Here is a 19,662-nt window from a genome sequence, read left to right as displayed (position 1 = left end):
CACCGCAGACCCGACAGCGTCCTCCACTCGGGGACCGCAGCTTCTCGGCAGAGGCGGCGGGGCCAAGTGTCACTGTACAGGACTTGGCTCAGTGTCCCTCTGGCATCGCTTAGCGTTGACCTTGCTTTTACTCCAGTATTCCCGTCCCGGCTTGGGTTCTGACTGTGTGGCTTGCCTCCTTGGTGTGAGGATCAAATGAAATCACCCAGGCAGAGTGGTCGTGTCGCCCTGCTGTTCCCCCACCAACTGCCCGAATTACACAGGTCTCCTGCACCCGGAGGGCGAGGGCAGCGGGCAACAGGACTACTGGGCTCCTGGACACGGAGGCAGGGGCGCCACCAAAGAAGAGTCCCCCCGGTTCAGCGTGGGGACTCAGGACTCAGACCCCCACCACTCTGGAGAGTGAGCGAAAGAAACAGGGTTCTGGCTTTGGCAAACGTGGGCACAGGTACACATTCGCGAACCGTCGCCGTCCCCCAGGTGGTGAACCCATCCACCTCACCAAAAGCTCCTAGGCCCCACACTCTCTCTCCCATCCACCCACTGAGCTGCTTTCTGCAATTTTCAGCAATTTTTTTAGCAGTTTCTAGAATTTCATATTAATGGAATATGGTCTTTTTTGTCTGCCTTCTTTCGACATAATTATTCTGAGACTCATCAGTGTCATGGTGTGTATCTATAGCTCCTTCCGGTTTATCTTGGAGTACTGTTCCATGGTGTGGCTGTACTACTGTGCTTATCCATTTACGGCTAAAATACATTTGATCATTTCCAGTTTCCAGCTATTACAAATAAAGTGGCTACTAACCCTCTGTATGGGCATAAACTTTTATTTCTTTTGGATAAATACACAGGATTGGAATGGGTGGAACCTGTGACAGGATTAAGAAGATTCTTTTTAAGGAACTGCCACACTAATTTCCATAGTGCCCTTTACACTCCCACCACCCATGTCCCAGGGTCTGCTTCCCATCCTCACCAGTTCTTAGTGTGGTCAGCCACTAACTGCAGACATTCTAACAGGGGTATAGAAGTAGCTCTTTGTGGTTTGGGTTGGTGTTCCCTGATGACTAGTGATATTCAGTCTCTTTCAATTTAATTATTTACCATCCGTGTGTCTTACTGGGTGAAGTGTCTGTTCAAATCTCTTGCCCATTTTTAAAATTGAGTTGTTTGGGTTTTTTCATTAATTTTTCGGATTTCTTCATATATTTTAGGTAAAAGTCCCTTGTTACATATGTGTTGAACAAATGTCATCTCCTAGTTTCTGGTTTTTATTTTCTTCTCTGAACAGTGTCTTTTGAAGAACAGAAATTCTTCATTTTGAATCCAATGTATCATTTTTTTTTTCTTTTAGGGGTTGTATTTAAAAACTTTTTGCATAACCCAAGAAGCTCACAAAGAGTTTCTCCTTTTTTCTTCTATGAATTTCATAATTTTACATTTTTAGATTTAAGTCTGTGTGGATTCAGCTTGACATGATGGCAGTCATATTGAGGCACTTCTGCCATGATGGCCCAAGGTAGCCTATTTTTCCTGCAGTTTCCCATTCAACTATAAATAGACAAAAACACTAGAGTTGTATATGGAGCTTCATAACCAGACCCTGGCTCCAGGGAAGTGCCTGGCACTTTAATATTAGCCTAAGATAAAACAGGATCAAGGATAAAGTCACTTTTGTCCTAACCCATAAATATGCCCCTTTGGTGACCCATATTGCAGGAATCCAAGTGTTAAGTCAGTCCCCCAATAAATTGCATTCTGTGCAATCCTGGATCTACCTGCCTTTTCCCTTCAGCCTCGACTGCCGTGACCAGCGCGGCCAAACTAGCAGCTTCCCCCAAAGAGTGATGGGAGATTGGAAGAAATAAAGAGTCAACACACGCAGACCTTGAAGATAAAACACTGGGGTCGGGTGGAGTGCTGCTCTCTGATGGAGAAGCAGATCTAAAGAATTACACCAGCAATCTTTATTATATGTCTCTAAATCAGATTAAAGACTACCCAAGTGGTTTTTCTTTGTATTCATGAAAGTTACAGAGTTAGCAACAGTATGCAGCTACTTCCTCAGTTATATGCTACAGTTGCAATGTGCAATGTTGGGAGCCTTGGGCAGCTCAAGAAAGTCCATTGTTTAAAGTTACTAATTCTCAGGCAGATTCAGGAGCAGCAAAGCTGGTCAAATGCTGTGGTTATCTCAGCAAGGAAGTTCTCTCATTCCCAGGAGCTGCCCTGCCTGAGAATAAGGTTGAAGCTGATAAGACTCTAGCATGGAGGACATCTCCACAGCAACCAGGCATCCTATGCCTTTGCACAGAAACTTTCCCAGTCACCAAGTATACTTGGTAGCATACCACAGCCATGAAGTCATCAGGGACCCCAGTCTCAGACACTGGTCTCCCAGTCACTGTCACCACTCTCCACATGTGACAACATCTTGGGGCTGGTCCTCACACGGCAGAACTGGACTGCTCCAGAACAATGGCTGTGCTCCATTGGGAGTTAATTTCTGCATCTATAGAGAGTGAGGTATGGGGTGAAGTGTGTGTTTGGCTCATTTTTGCCTATGGGTGTCCAGCTGGTCCAAAACTGCATATCCAACGGGGTGTACAGAGTTTGACGATTTGTCAAAAACCCTTTACTTTCTTCACTCTGTTCCCTTTGTACTTTTGTCAAAAACCAATTGACTCCATACATGTGGGTTTCATTCTGAACGGTCTTCTCAATTATACACAAGACGCCAGGAACCGCTTTTTGTGTAAACAGTGAAAGACTAGCTAGAGGTGCCAGCTCCTCATGGTCCTTACTCTGTCCCACACCCCAGAAATGATGACATCCAAGCAAAGGAGGCTGGATGGTGGCAATGTGGGTGGAAGGGTGCCCCAGGCTGAGATCCAAGTCTAGACCTGGGCTTTGCAGTTTAGGGTCCGCAGCTCTGTTCTGAAGGGGTGAGGCAGGAAGGCCCACAGCTCATCAGAACCCAAGAGACAATAGGACTCTGTCTCACGACAGCCTTCCAGGGACGATAGAGGGGTCAGAGGGCAATGGAAGAGTCATCCCCCATCTCTCCTCTAGTTCACTGATCCATCTGGGAATTTTGACACCAATCCCACATTGTCTTGAATACTGAAGCTTCTTAATAAACCTTGAAGTCAGGAGTGTAATTCTAGGGCCATTCTTCCTTTTCAGTAGTTTGGCTAATCTAGCTCATTTGCATGCTCATATGAATATTAGATACAGTTGGTCATTTTCTTCAAAATAGCTAACTTGGTTTTCACTGGGATAGCTATGAATTAAATCCATCTGGGGAGTACTGACATCATAAAAATATTGAGACTGGTAACCCATGGGTCCGATGCATCCCTCCATATATTTAGGTCCTATAGCTTCTCTCAGCTGTGTTTTAGTTTTCAGTGCACAAGACTTACAAATACTTTGTAAGATTGTTCCCTAGTCATCTTATATTGGAATCATAATATTGTTCATAATATTTTTATTCCAGCTTTGGACTATGTGTAGCTATTATATGAAACCAAAATAACCTATTTGTGTCTTAACCTTTTATCCTGCAAACTAACTAAACTCAGTCATTGTTCTGGTAACTTTTTATAAATTCTGTGGGATTTTTACATAGGAAATACATTTTTATGTAGGAAGCATATCATCTTCAAATAAACACTTTTACTTCTTTTGCCATACAGATGTCCTTTCCTATTTTCCTCCAGTGGCATGTTGAGTAGAGGTGGCTAGGGCAGACAGTTCTCCTTCTTCTGACCTTAGAGGAAAGCATTGAATGTCTCCTCCATTGTGTATGATATTAGATGTAAAGGCTTTATAGATTCTCCTTTTCAAAGATAGAACACTCCTCTTTATTTCTTCTTTGCTGAGGGTTTGTATTATGAGTGGATATCAAGTTTTATTAAATGATTTTCTTATATATACAGAGATGATGTGATATAATTTTTCATCTGTTAATTATAATGATTTACATTGATTGATTTTCAAATGTCAAACCAACCTTGCATTCCTGGAATAAATCATACTTGGTCACAAAGTATTAGCTTCATATATATGTAAATACACATACGTACATGATGTTGGATTTGCTTTGTTATAATTTTTCATATGTGTATATATTTTCATGAAAGATATTGGTCTATGGTTTTCTTGTAATGCCTGTCTGGTTTTGGTGTCAGAGTAATACTGGCCTCAGAAGTGTTCCCTCCTATTTTCTGGAAAACCTGCAGTTGTCCCTTAATGTTTGGTATAGTTCTTCTGTGAAGCCATCTGGGTAGGCATTTTCTTTGTGACAAGTTTCTAACTATGGATTCAAGCCCTTTACTAGGTAGAGAACTACACAGTTTCTTCCTTTCTTTTTCAGAGAGCTTTCAGTCTGTCTCTTATAAGAGATTTATCTCTTTCAACTAAGTTTTGAATTTATTGGCATAAAGTTGATCCTTGTTATTCTTTTAATAGCTGCAGAATCTATAGCAATATCACCTCTCTATCTCATGCAATTGGAATTCCCATCCCTCACACACAGTCTTGCCTTTGGTTTCATTGATTTTCTCTATTAGTTTTCTAAGTTTTGTTTCATTGATTTCCACTAGATCTCTTTTATTTTCCTGTCTTTATATATATATTGGCCTTCATTTGCTCATCTTTTTCTAATTTCTTAAGGAAGATGCAAATGTCATTGATTTGAGAATTTTCTTATTTTGGGATGTAGGATTTTAGTAGTACATATGATCCTCCCATACTATTTTCTGAAGCTCACAGATGTTCCTATGTTGTGCTTTTAGTTTCAGTCAGCTCAAAATACTTTCTAAATTTCCTTTTGATTTTCTTTTTAATTTGAATCCTGGGTTAAAGTGTGCATTTAGTTTCCGAATGTTTGGGAATTTTTCATATATCTTTCCAGATATCTTTCTATTTCTAATTTAATCATTGTGTTTACAGAACTTACTTTGTATGACTTTACTCCTTATAAACTGACTGAGACTTACTTACATTCTAAAACAGGTTGTATCATGGTAAATGTTCCATGTACACTACAAAATAATGTGTGTGCATCTGCAGTTGTTGGGTGGACTGCTTCCTGGCTGCCATCAAGGGCATAGTTTCCCTCACTTGGGCCCAGAACAAGAGAGTCAGCCATCTATGAACTGAAACCTCTGAAACCATGAGCCAAAATAAGCCTTTCCTCCTCTAAGTTGTTCTTGTCACGTATTTTGGTCACAGCAGTACAGAACCTGACTGACTGTTCATGACATTCTTCATATTTGTTTTACAAGTTATTTTTAAAAACAGTGTTAAACTCTGTGACTATAATTGTTGATTGATCTCTTTTTCCTCATCGTTCTATCAGTTTTTGCTTCAAGTATTTTGAAGTACTATTATCAGGTACACAAGTGGTTAGCATTGCTATGATGTCCTCTTGAAGAATGAACACTTTTTTCTTCTGATACTAGGCATTTAACCCAGGGGAGCTTAGCCATTGAGCCACGTCCCCAGCCCTTTTTATGTTTTATTTTGAGACATGGCCTCACTAACTTTCTTAGGGCCTGGCTAAATTGCTAAGGCTGGCTTTGAACTTGTGATTTTCCTGCCTCAGCCTCCCAAGCACTGGGATTACAGGTGTGCACCACCATGCCCTGCAAGAATGGACATCTTTATCATTATGAAATGGTATTCTTAATCTCTAGTAGTATTCTTCAGCCTAAAATCACCTTGAATTTAAAAGACATAGTCTGTATTAATATAGCTTTCTTTAGATTATGGTATGCCTTTTTCCATCTTCATCAGAAATCTATTGCTGTGTCCTAAATTAGTGCAAATGCAGAGACTCAAAACAACACACACTTCTTACCTCACAGTTTCTGGCATTTGGCCATGGCTTTGCTAGGTCTTCTGCTTCTGGGTCTCACAGGACTGCATGCTTGGTGATAACAAGGCCTACAGTCTCATCTGAATTGTCAACTGGGAATTTGCTACCAAACCTCTATGGCTACTGGCGGAATTCGGTTTCCCAGGTACTGTTGGACTAAGGGTCTCAGTTCCTGGCTGACATTGGTTGAAAACTGTCTTCAGTTCCTTTCTGTCCATTTTAGTCAGCTTTTTATTTAATTATTTATTTTATGCTGTGACCAAAAGGCCTGACAAGAACGATTTTAGAGAAGGAAAAGTTTACATGGGTATCACAGTTTCAGAAGTCTCAGTCCATAGACGGGCAACTCATTGCTCTGGACACAAGATGAGGCAGGAAGAAGAAGGGTGTGGTGGAGGAAAGCAGCTTAGAACATGCTCCAGAAAACAGAGAGAGACCTTCCCTCACCACAGACAAAATATATACACCGCAGCACCTCCTCCAGCCACAGCCTAGTTGCCTACAGTGACCACCACCCATTTAATCCATTCAAGTGGATTAACACACTGACTTAATTGATTGGTTAAGGCTTTCAAAACCCTATGATTTTACTTCTGACTGCTCTTGCATTGTCTCACACATGAGCTTTAGGGGGCACCTAGTATCTAAACCGTAACACTGTTGCTGGCCATTCCTGCTGCTATGACAAAATACCTTAGACTAAGTAACTTATAAATAATAGGAGTTTATTGCTCACATTTCTGGAGGCTAAAAAGTGCAAGGTCAAGGTGCCAGCAGATTCAGCAGCTGGTGAAGACTGCTCACTGCTTCTAAGATGGGGCCTTCTGGCAGAAAGGGTTGAAGAGATGGAAGGAATGGACTTGCTCCCTCAAACCTTTTTATAAGGATGTTAATTCTATCCATGAGGACAGAACCCTCGTGGCCTAATCACTTCCTAGAACCCACCCACCCACTTAATACTATTGCATTGAGGATTAGCTGTCCATGTAGATTTTGGAGAGACAAAACATGGAAATTATACCCCTTGCCATGTGGGACTCTGTAATATTGCAACTTGCTTCATCAAAGCATGTGAGCTGAGAAGACAATAGAGAGATTTTGTTAGTGAGATGGGAGTTATGATCTTCTGTAATCTACTCACAGAATTGACTCCCTATCACTTTTGCCATTTTCTATCAGCTAGAAGCAAGTCAAAGGTCCCACCCACATTCAAAGAGAGAGACTCAAGAGACGAACACTGGAAGTTATTCATGGCCTGATCGCTAGGAGACTAGGCCAGAAGCTGCCAGCCATACCAGCCTTTCACTTTGAACTTATGTGTGTGTGTGTGTGTGTTTTAAGTCAGCCTCTTGTGGTAAGATCATCATTGGATCTTGCCTTTTTATGTGTAATCTGACAGTCTTTGCTTTTTAATTTCATGTTTATATCACTTACATTTAATGTAATTTTGATTTGTTAGGTTCAAAGTAAACCTTCTGCTTTTTTCCCCCTATTTGGTTCATCTATTCTTTGCTCTCTTTATCACCTTTTTTTGCCTTCTAAACTTAGAAGTATTTTTCATAATTCCATTTTGTCTCCTTTTTGCTTATTAAATATAGCATTTTGTTGTGTTAGCATAGTGATTCCTTTAGGGTTTTCAGTATACATCTTTCCTTATCACAATCTGCCCTCAGTGATGTTCTTGTGTAGCGTAAAAGTCATATGATAGTATACTTCCATGTCTCTTCCGGCCTTTGTGCTATTGGTATCATACATTTCACTTCTACATTTAAGTCCCACAATATATTGTTATTATTTTGTTTAAATGGTCAATTTTCTTTTAAATATATTGAAATAATAAGAAAAAAGGTTTTTTTATTTCTAGCCCTGTAGTTAGCATTTCCATCTCCTTCATTGCTTTGTGTGGATCCAGCATTTCATTCTGGAATAGTTTTCTTTCTGCTTAAAGAACTTTCCTTAGTGTTTCTTGCACTGAAAGTCTGCTGGTGGTGAATGCTTTCAGATCTGTATATTTGAAAAATACTATTTCACCTGAATGTTTGAAAGGTGTTTTTGCCAGCTAGAGAATTCTGGAGTGACAGTTTGGTTTTTCTTGTCTTCCCCCTCCTTTTACCTCTCCCTCCTCCTCCTCCTCCTCCTCTTCTTCTTTCTGTACTGCAGACACATGACTCCACTGACTTCTAACTTGGTTGTTTTGTTTTTCAATGAGAAATCTGCTGTCCTCCTTATCTGTACTTCTTTGTACCTAATCTATCCTTTCCCTGGCTGTAAGATTTTCTACTTTTCACTGATTTTAAGCATTTGCTAAGGATGTGTCTTGATGTGATTTTCTTTCATCTGTTGATTTGTACTTTTCATCAAATTCAGAAAACTGTTGGCAATTATTTCTTCCCCTTTTTTTATACCCACTCCTTCTCTCCACCAGGGCCTTGGAGCACTAATCACGGTGTGCACACCGTGCCTCTTGAAGTCTTTCCACAGTTTACTGGAGCTCTGTTATCTTGTGCAGTCTTTTTATCCCTCTGTGGCTGATTTATCTTTCCTTCTAAAACCCCTGATGTACCAGGAACCCTGTCTAATGTACTTTTCATCTTAGACGCTGTAGTTTCAACCTTAGAAGTCCAGTCTTGGCTCTTTTCCATATCCCTCATGTGTACTTCACACGCTCCGCCTTTCCTCTAGCCTCCCACACATATGAGGACAGTTGTAACTCTGCTTCAGTGTCCCTATCTGTGTCACTTCAGGGTCACTTTGGTTGATCTTGTTTCTCTTTATTTCACTGGGTACTGGATATTTTTGTATTTCTATCAATACTCTTTACTTTGGGATGTAAACTTACTTGGAAATAAATTGATCCTTTTGGGTCTTGCCTTTAATCTCTGCTAGGCAGGATGAGAGCAGGATTTAACAGAGGTGGATTTTTTCTCCACTCCTGGACAGCGTTTTCTTGAGGCTCCGGTGCATGGCTCATTAGTTGTGAGGTTTTATGCTCTGGTTGTGGAAACAGGCCTGTGCACTCTACAGGCACTCTCCCCTAACCCTTTCAAGGCTGTTCCTCATAGGCACACAGTAATCAGTACTCAGTACCCAAGGGGCCCCTCTGCAAATTCTTTCTCTCTGACTCTCCCTTCTTCAGTACTCTGCCCTCCGCATTCCAGCTGACTCTGCTCCCTAGGAGTGCAGATCCACCTCCAACTCGAGAGCTCACCAGCTTCTGCCTGCTCCCTTTACTGCTCCTGGGAGCCTGGGGGCCCTTTAGGGGGCTGTTCAGTTTTCTGTACTACACCAAAGTTCTTAATTTTGACAAATGTACCCTCTAATATAACAAGTTAACTTCAGGGGAAACTGGGTGAAGGATGTGCAGGAACTCTCTGTCCTATCATCACAACTCTTCTGTAAATCTGAAACAATTCTTAAATAAGAAGGGGTTCTATTTTATTTTATTAGAAAAAAAATGTTGCTTTTTGCTAAGAAATGAGAATGCAGTAGCTACGCAGAGCACAAAACACTGTGAATCCTGACAGCAGCCCTCAGGAGAAACCAAGAGTCTGACATGTGTACATCATGAAGAGCTGTGACCAGGTGCAGACCATTGGAGCTACTCATCTCATAACTGGGCAATAAAAACTGATTTTCTGGCTTCAGTTGGCTTTTCAAAAAAAGTCATACAGGTCTAGGACATTGTTTAATAAGGCCTTTGAAACGTCTTTGTATTAGAGTGTTTTTTTTTTTTAAATCTCCCTCTGTCTTCCTCTCGTTCCTCCTCTTCTTTTCTGTCCCGATTTCTCATCTAAATCTCTCTCTGTGAATCTTTCCCTTTGACGGTTTAATTTGGGAGTCTTGACTCATTCAAATCTTCACTATTGGGGAAAAGTTAAGTGATGGAGAAGCCAGAAGTTCACCAGCGCTAAGAAGCAGCTGACTTAGAACCCTCCACACCAATGATCACAACGGAAAACGCTGGCAGGATCCATTGAACACCTCTACAATAACGCAGCCAACTACCTTGAAGGATGAAAAGTTAATAGATGTCAGAAAGGACTTGAGGGTCCGACCAGGCTTTTCAGCTTTAAAGAGTTCCCCCTAAAGTTAGACTCCGAGGAGGTCTGGCTTTGGGGAGTATAAACATTATCACTTTGACAAGAAAGAGCTACTTTCTCTGGAATCTTTTTATACATAGTAGATTTTAGGTCATCCTTAATTTTTTTTACCTCCCGGTAGAGAGGGGGTCGTTGACCTACATACAGAGCCATTTCATTTTCTTACTCTTATGACAATGGTCCCCACACCTAGGGACCCAGCTCTGCTCTGCCCCTTTTAGTCGGCAATTCTCCATGGGCATAGGACTTTAAAACCTTTGAGTCTCTGAGTTCCTGGGATTTAAAAAAAAAAAATTATGTGTGCTTCCTTCCAACCAGCAAGCTTCAGAATTCAGAATCCAACACACAGAAAGGGATATCAGTCCTTTCATCTGGAAGCTTTTGAAGAGGTTTTCCCAAAAAGAAAAGTTCCAGTAAAGTTACCTGTGCACACTTGGCGGCCGGCCGGCCAGCCTCGCCCTATTTATTACCAGATTCCTCCCCTCGACCCTTCCATTCTTACTCTGAGATAATTAAAATGAGAAAAGAATTTGTTGAGTCCAGATTCTTTTTCTTGTCTATAGCTGTCTTGATTTAAATGAAAGCCGGAACAACTCACTTCCTTCATGGGACTTATTCATGAAAAGCACACAGCTTTGCTTTTTGGGGCTGGTTGTGTCAGATCAACTAAATGAAGAACAATTCATAAGCCAGAGTGAGATGAGGGGAAGAAACTAATTATCTCAAGTGGGAACAGACATCATGGAAGAAAACCATTGCACGATTCTTTTCTAGTTCTGACCCAGCCGATTGAAATCCGGGGAGACATAAATAAAGCACTAATGATTTGCAGGGCTGTGGTTCCAGGACCCCTGAGGACACCAAGATCCACAATGCTCAAGTCCCTTCTATAAAGTGGCACAGCTTTTGACACACATTCTCCCATGGACTTTAGATCATTCTGGATGACCTACAATACCTAGTACAATGTCAAAGATATGGTCTGTGCTTTTTATGGAATAATGACAAGCAATAAAATTCTGTGTTCAGGCGGGACAGATGCAATTGGTTTAACAGCTTCAATCCCTGGTTGGCTGACAGTGCAGATGCAGAACCCATGGATGTGGAGGACCGACTGCACACCAATGATCACAACGGAAAACGCAGCCACTGTCGGGTCAGTATCTGAGCAGGAAGCTCAGGCTCCCTCCCCTACCCCACAGCCTCCAGCTGTTAACAAGGGTTTTAACTGCATGAGAAGCAAGGCTCACAGGCTTGGATACGTCATCCAGAAAACACCCGCTCTTTCCACAGCTCAGATGAGTGCTCAATTCACCCTTCCAGTAGGAAGAAGGAAGACATGGTCTTTTTCTTGTCTATGGCTGTCTTGATTTAAATGAAAGCCAGGACAACTTGCTTCCTTCATGGGACACATTAATGAAAAGCACACAGCTTTGCTTTTTTGGACTGGTTGTGTTTGATCAACTAAATGAAAAACAATTTATTTGCCAGGAGTTCAGCACATCTTAAGGAAGATTGAAGGAAGAGGAGCAAACCCCATTGGAGGACTTACTGTCTGTAGTTGAATGCATTCCTGAGTGTTAGCAGGTGTCTTTTTCCTACGATCATCTTGGGTCTGCAGGACTTGGTCATCCCCCATCACAAGATGAGAAAACTGAGGCTCAGAGAGGGCCAGTGCTTTGGCAGTGGACAGTGTCAGAGCCGGGGCCCCAAACCAAGCATTGTGCAAAGGATGCTGAGAGATTGCCTCTCCCTTATTGACTGATATATATATATATATAAACTGCCTATCATCTGGAAGTAGTTCCACTCATCTGTAACCATTAACTTTCAAACATGTTCTATTACAGGCTTTCGAACCTTCCCAGCCTTTGGTGGCATTCTAGGCAGATTTACTCATCTTTTGCTTCCCTCTGGGCATAAGCCTTAATCAGACGCTGCATGAAAGACAGATGCCAATTAGCACATCAAAAGGCATTCACCACCTTCAGTCATCAGAAAAATGCAAATTAAAACCACAAAGATATTCACCATGTCACTGTAATGATACAGCCACTCAAAAAAATAAACATCTGACACCACCAAATGTCGACAAGAGTGTGGAGCCACTAGAACTCCCACACTTTGTTGCTGGGTGTGTAAAATGGTTAGATCTCTTTGGAACACTGGGAGTTAAAAGTTAAATGCATAACTACCTGCAATTCCACTTGTAGGTATTTACCTAAGAGTGAGAATAAATGTCTACAAAAAGATTTATACAAAAATGTTCTTAGCAGCTCTGTTCATAATAGTCACAAAGTGGAAAACATCTAAATGTCTATCAATATCAATAAGAGAATGGATTAAAAATCATGGTATATCTAAGCGATAGAATATGACCCAGCAATAAAAACAAGAACGACGTGCTCTGTGCTTAGAGCAATACAGATGAATTGTTGCATGCGCAGAGCAGATGCAAGAAAAATAGAAACTTCTAGAAAAAAATAAAACTGCACCATGGAGGGAGAAATTGCAGGGAGAAGTGGCTGCCTCTGAGGGTGATAACAAGTGGCAATCAATGCAAGAGGAAACATGGACATGTACTACATCTTGCCTGGGCTTTTGATTATGATGATATATTCCTTTGGAAAATTCATTCAATTATACTCTTAAGCCTATGCATTTCTCAGTATGTAAATTTTACTTTAAAGATTCATACACCTTTTCTCTCATCCAGATCAAAAAAAAAAAAAACCCACTCCCACCCCTCCTTTTTCTCCTCCTCTTACTCTGGTGCTTCTGGGTCTCCTTCTCCATCCAGTATGTTGGGACCAGGACAAGAGAGAAGGGGGAGAAGCACTGTCTATTCTTGTGTCCAGGAAGGACCCCGGTGATGCTGCTTGATGGACATGAGGGGAGGCAGTGGAGCTGATTTCTGAAATCTTGTTCCCTAAATCATGTCTCCATTCTCCAAGATGCAGGGCTCCATTTGTGATCTGAGGACAGTTTGCCCAAAATATCCCCTACTGCAGCCATGCAATGCTTCAGAAAAACATCAAATGGCAGCCATTGCTCCAAGGGAAACTGTGATGCTAGAAATGACCAATAAGGTTTTCTCCTGAGCCCCCACCACCCTGAGGATCTGTCTGTTCACATCAGCCATTTCCACTGTCATGCGTATGCCTGATAGTGTCATAACTTAGCATCCCAGGAGAAAGCAAGCCAGAAGGAAACACAGACAGCAGTGGGGTGGACAGCAGGTCCCCAAAGGACAGCCTCAGCAGAAGGTCCAAGGAAATAAAAGTGGAACTGCTCCTCCATCAAAGTCTCAGGCCTGTGGCTCCCCCATGCTTCATGCAGAGCCAGCGGGGGAATCAGTCCACAGGAGGGAACCTTCTCCAACGGCGCCCTTAGACAATGATACTGCATTTCCCCAAGTCCCCACCCACTTTCATGCAGCATCCACATTGTCCTCTGCCCCCACCCAGGGACCCAGCCTGCGGCTCCAGGCACCCTTCCCCTGGGACATGTCTGCAGCCCATCTGCTGCCACGTCAACTCCAAGAAGGAAAGGAGCAGCAGCCGGGATCCAAGGAGACTAGCTCCTCATGCCCGTCACCCTGCAGACACACTGCTGAGCACTGAGCCCCTTCTGTCTGTCAGAAGGGATTCTGGCAGCAATCACGTGAAGTAAAGGGCATGCCAGGATTGTCCAAGGGCTCCAGGGAATACGGAGAGAGAAACCGTTACCCAGGAGACAGCAGTTTCGCCTCCTTAATATTTCTAACAAGAGCTTATGAGCAGCGTCTTTTGTCCCCTGCAAAAAAAAAAAAAAAAAAAATTAAGCGATGTGTTCATCTGGAATGTAGCCATATTGGTAGAGTTCTTTGTGGTGCTCGTTGCTTTGTTCCTTCGGCATCATCTTTTTGTGGGTGTGGAATCCCTCCCTCGCCCAGGGGGGCTGGAGCTCACCATGTGCTGTGAGGCCACTGTGATGCCCTGGTCTCCACCTCCAGCCCCCTGCTCAGACCTCTGAAACTGAGTCGCACCCAGCACTAGGGAGAGTGAGACCTTCGTGCAGCAGCGTTGCTGGGAGTTCTGGGTGGGAGGAGGTGCTGGTGCCCACCCGACAGCTCGAGGCCCATGGGACAGGCTACCTCCTGCCCGAGCCCACTGCAGGGGCTGTCAGTCGGCCTCCCGGGAATTCCCGTGGAGTGCTAAGGAAGAAACACTCCCTGCCTTGAGAGGAGAGGAGCATGGGAGGGTCCTCTCTTTTGAATGAGTGAAGGAAGGAGGAGCTTAGAGATAACTTGAGGGCAATGCTCAGTGTGGTTCCTGGCTCGTGGAAGGTTCTAGACCAATAACACAGGCACGCTTTGCTTACTGGCCCCATCCTCCTGACAAACTCGTCACTAGACCCCTCCATCCCTAGGCAGCTTCACACTGTAACATCACAACCACACAAGCCCAGACAGCATGACCCCTGCACACCTGGATGCTGGAGCCTATTGCTCCCAGGCTACGAATCAGGAGAGCATGTCAACTTACTGGATACTGAGGGCAATAATGTCTGTGTGAACAAACATCTAAACCTAGAAAGGGTCTAGCAAAAATCCTAGGAGTTAGGAATTTTTCAGCTCCGTTATAAAAGCTTAGGCGACCACCATCATGTATGCTCACGGAAACTGACCAAACACAGCCCGGCGGTCATGACTGTACCAGGAGCCGGCAGTGAGGTGGACCATGTAACTGAGCACTTGGAGCCAGACCAGCAGGCCACCTGGGCTATGTCCTGGCTGCAAGGTCTCATGCAAGCCACTGATCTTTTTTTAAGCCTTGATTTCCCTACCTGTCAATTCCACCAGAATCCTGAAGAGTTACAAGGACTAAAGGTCACATTTGTTTAAAAAAAAAAAAAGACCAAGTACTGGGGAACCCATAGACTTTCCAGCTTATAACTAGGAGGCAGGGGAGTACCATTTGGGGGACTGTGTGAAGTGATTGGAAGGCAGAGAAGATGGGACAGAGAAAAGGTGGGAAAAGGAAATCCTAAGGCCGACGGGCGGGGGGCCTGGCTGACAGAGCAGGGGGGCAGAGGAAGAGGCCAAGACAAGAAAGCCCAGGCTGGGCAGGACCTTCCGCCAGAGGAGGTGACCAGGAAAAGCTGTGGCTTGGCAGGCTGCTGCCTGGTGGACAGGAGCTGAGTTGGGAGAGAGTAGACTCCAAGATCACTTCCTCCTTAGCATGAATTAAGGTGACAAGGATTCAACAACCCTTGATGGCCCCTCTCCGTTCACTCCTGCCTCTGGGTCAAGCTACTCTTTCTTTGTGCTGTCAACCTTGGGCCCTGTAACAGCTGTCAGCACAGTCCTTATCCATGACAGGAATGAGGAATGGAGGGGGTGAGTGTGTCGGTCCAAGCACCTTCTTACAAGAGGCTGTGGAGATGCCATGGAGTCTCCTCCATCCCCGTGAGAGAAAGTGCCTCTCATGCTCCAGATGGGAGTGCACCCCCTGCTCCCCACACTCACTGTTCCGCGCTGATCCAGGGCCCTTCCTGGCTTCTGCCCGTCCATCAGGATACCAGGAAACCTGTCGCAAGTCCCAGCTCTGAGTAAAAGGCTCAGCCCTCATGGGCTCCCCACACAAATCTGGGAGTTGTGCTCCCATCTAGGCCATTTCTTCAACTGGGGACACATACACAGCACTGAAATGAGGACCAGTGTTCGAGGAAGGGCCTGAGTGCCAGAGTCAGGTCTGAGAGGTCCCTGAGACTTTAGCCACTTTTCTGCCGATCGTGGAGTGAGTTGTGACCGCCCAGCCGGTTCTACTCACCTTCCGGAGGCGTGGCCATGCCTACCCACATTCTGGGGCTGCAGCTTATGCCTAAACAGATCAGTGGACAAGTTGAGAGTGTCTGGGAAACTGGAAAGCAGGGCTGACATTATTTGAATCTGCGAGCTGCTGCTGGAGCTGCTGAGGGTGGCTTGTGATTAATAATGCCAGCTGTGGCCATATCAAACTGTTACTCTGACTTATGTTGGAACATTTGAAAATACAGGCAGGTGAAAAGGAAATCAAAGCCCCCGTCACCCAGTCATCCAGAGACAACGCACGCTGCCCTGCCTTGTCTGGTCTTTCCTTCCACACACATAGACATGGGCAGCTTTTCTACATGGGACGGCACAGTGCTGTTTGGTATTGGACTATCCACACATCCAGGACACAGCCCCCTCCACACCATCACTCGGGCTTTCAAGCTTCATTTTTTTTTAAGATTTTTTTAAGAAGATGGACACGTTATCTTTACTATATTTATTTTATTTCTTTTTATGTGGTGCCAAGAATCCAACCCCAGTGGCTCACATGTGCAAGACAAGAGCCCTACCACTGAGCCACAGTCACAGCCCCCTTGAGCTTCATTTTTTTAAATATTTTTTTAGTTGTAAATGAACACAATACCTTCATTTTATTTATTAATTTTTATGTGGTGCCAGGGATGGAACCCAGTGCCTCACGCATGCTCGGCAAGCGCTCTGCCACTGAACCACAGCCCTGGCCCGAGAGCTTCGTTTTTATTAACTGCCCACAGTGTGCCGACAGAGACGCGCCCTCTGCCAATCTATGCTGTTGTGTGGCTTCGTACCTGTGATTCTGCAGTGCTAACCACTGCCCACGGTCAGAAAGGCCAAGGTCGAGCTACCTGGAAGCTCCTCATTAAGACAGAAAAGAGCATCTTCCACCCTCTGAAATGCGGGCCAGTGTCCTGGTTCTTCTGACAGGTGTCTGGGCTGCAGACAGCAGCCCGGCCATCCACCAGTTAGGCTGAGGACCTGGAAAAGAGGACTGGCTCTGTTTCCTTTTTTTTTTTTTAATTTATTTATTTTTTTTTTTTAAGTTTTCGGCAGGCACAACATCTTTGTTTGTATGTGGTGCTGAGGATCGAACCCGGGCCGCACGCATGCCAGGCAAGCGCGCTACCGCTTGAGCCACATCCCCAGCCCTGGCTCTGTTTCCTGGGGGACATCTTTGGAGGCTGAGGTGCTTTAAAAAAAATGTAGAAGAAAATGGTTTGTAATTGTTTGCTAGTTTCAGAGGCAAAAAAAAAAAAAAACAGAACCCTTGATTTCTAACCTCCTGCGGCATGGTTCAGCATTTCTCCCAGAGTCAAGCAGGAAGACGCTGGAGCGCTCTGATTATAAAATTTGCATGTTCTCCTAGCTGGTTACCGTGCCAAGGGACATTTCACATCACATTGTACTGTTTGTCAAAAATCTTTTGCCCAAACAGACCACTTCTCAAGATACTGCTGATGCTGAGGCTAAACAAACACAAAGGTAGAATTTAAAATACTGAGAGTTCCTAAGAGGAAATATAAAGAGATTGAGAGGCAGCCACTGTCTGCTCTGAACCTTCAACGGGTGATCTGGTTCAGAGCCCAGGTAGATAAATGACAGAAAAACAACAGAAACAAGGCTGCAAAGTGTTGATTCATGAAAAGCGCCTGTTCAACGTGCTTTCAGGGAACACCAGCACTTTTAGGCCAGGTGCCTCAGGAGACACCGAGACAGAGACATCAAAGAGCCCCCATATCCACATTCGAGGAGCCAACAATCTAAGAGAGGAGACAAAGGTGCCAGCAAATGTTGGAAACATGGTGTGACAAGTCATGCCTGGGCACCTGCAGGCTAGATGCAGGACAACACAGAGCTGTAGCCCTCTGCCTGGTGGCTCTGGGGAGACTTTTGAGAGGAAGGAAGGATAGGAATGTGGGGGCCATTGTAGTGCCAGGGACTTAGGAGGAAGGGAGAACATGCAAAGGGAGAACGAAATGGCTAGGGGTTCTAGGGACCACCCCTGGTGAGGTAGGACTGAAGTGCAGCTGGGTGGAGCCTCCCAAGGTGAAGCTGGTGAGGTCCATGGGAGCTGGATCCCGGGGCAGCTGGTGTCCTGAGAAAGGAGCAGGGCTTTGCCACCAGTTTTAAGCAGGTGTGGCTCTTCTGATTCACATTGGCAAGCCTCTTTCTGGATGGCACGGAGCTTCCCAGATTGGAGCAAGGGACAAACTAGGAGACCTGTGAACATTCCAGCAAGAAGTGATTTGGCCTCTCAAACGACAGTGACAGTCAATGGAGGGAGGAAGCCATTCAGGTGATTATTAAAGAGATGGCACCAACTGGCTGAGGCACCAATGCAGAGGGGAGTGAGGGAGGGACAGGACAGAAGAAAGACAGAGAGCAAGTAAGCTGCAGAGCAAGACCCTGGGCATGCTGAAGAGGAGCCCAGGGAGGCAGGGCGCAGGAGGCCTCCCTCCTCGAACCTGGGAAGACAGCACAGCAGTGGTAGAAACAGCTTACAATACCTGTTGGAACAGACTCCTGTGCAGGAGGCAGGCAGGTGGGGGGTTCCTGGAGTGCACTCTGAATGGAGCAGGTACAGTACTGAAGAGAAGGATGGGGCAGAGTCACAGGGCTCAGCACCCTAGAAAGCTGAGGAACGAGGACTCAGCCTCCAGCACTGAAAAACAGTAAGTAGCCGGAGCCCCGAGGCCGCTGAGACCAAGGCCAGTCCCCTCAGGCAGTGCTTTCCCAGCAGGCTCAGCCGCCAGGAGAGCGAGAGAAATGAACTCCGGGTTAAAGGGGTGGCCATCTGATGCAGGGCATGGAAACCATTGCAATTCAAGGGAACTGAAGATTAAGAAAGGGAAACCGGTGACCCCAGTGCTGCCCGGGGATCAAGGAAAGCCAGGAAGGGCTGAGAGGCAGAGGTCAAGGACTCAAGGCTCATTAGGTGCCCACCCTCAGACGGAGCAGACTGAGTCTTCCACCAGGTACTAGGTCATGAGGTCCAGCATGGGCCTGTCTGGAAACAGCCACCATTGGAATGGCAGTCGAGGTGTCAGGAGTGCTTCTAGGGGCAGCCACTCTTCCCGGAGAGGCCTTGGCAACTCCGCTCAGATACAGTCTAGGAACCAGCAGAAGACACCCACCTCTGGGGGAGACAGCAGCCTCACATGGGGACCTGGAGACCTCAGAAGACTGTTGGGGTTACTGGGCTACAGCCCAAATTCACAGTCCCATCCAAGAGAGTCTGTTTGGGATAAAGGTCGCCCCACAGCTGGACATGGTTCTGTTTCCTCCTGACCTTCCAGCGCTGGGTTGAGGACATGGCCGTGTTGCACTGAGTCGGTGCTGTTGAGGGATAGATAAATTATCCATGGGAACAAGGAGGGCTCTCGTGGGTTTCACTCTCCAGGTGTAACAAGGAACGCAGGTGACCAGTGCATGGAGAACTGTCATTTGTCCACATTACTTTCCCAAAGTAGCACCAAGTTTTAACTCTGACTTTTTACGAAAGGTCCCAGGCTATTCCCGTTTTGTTTTTTGTTGTTGTTTTGTTTTGTTTCCAGATAGTTTGAATTCCTGTACCCTTTGCACTGGAGACCCAAATTCATGGTTTTTCTCAGGCTCACTCTTGGTATTTAAGTGGGCTAAACCGCGGCGTAAACTCCAGCCTACAGGCAGTAGATTGGGGGCTGCGGGGGTGTGTGTCTTTCCCCTGGTGACAGCCTTGGCCTCCCCGCAGGTGCGCGCAGGCGCTGCTGGAGCATGGTGCCTCGGTGCAGCTCCCGGGCGGCGCGGGCCGGGACACGCCGCTGCACGTGGCAGCGCAGCACGGCCTGGACGAGCACGCACAC

At 45.2% G+C, this 19,662-nt stretch overlaps 1 protein-coding gene across 1 annotated transcript in view; it reads left to right on the top strand.

Moving 5' to 3' along the window:
• Asb18 (ankyrin repeat and SOCS box containing 18) overlaps positions 1-19,662 on the top strand; it is a 61,445-nt gene that overhangs the window by 22,818 nt on the left and 18,965 nt on the right. Inside the window, exon 4 of the mRNA XM_048807996.1 lies at positions 19,551-19,656. Within this exon, the coding sequence (XP_048663953.1) occupies positions 19,551-19,656 (106 nt within the window). The remainder of the gene's footprint in view (positions 1-19,550; positions 19,657-19,662) is intronic.

Source organism: Marmota marmota, unplaced genomic scaffold (genome assembly GCF_001458135.2).
Source record: "Marmota marmota marmota unplaced genomic scaffold, marMar, whole genome shotgun sequence".
In the NCBI taxonomy this organism is placed as follows: domain Eukaryota; kingdom Metazoa; phylum Chordata; class Mammalia; order Rodentia; family Sciuridae; genus Marmota; species Marmota marmota.
This window is presented reverse-complemented; position numbering and strand designations above follow the sequence as displayed.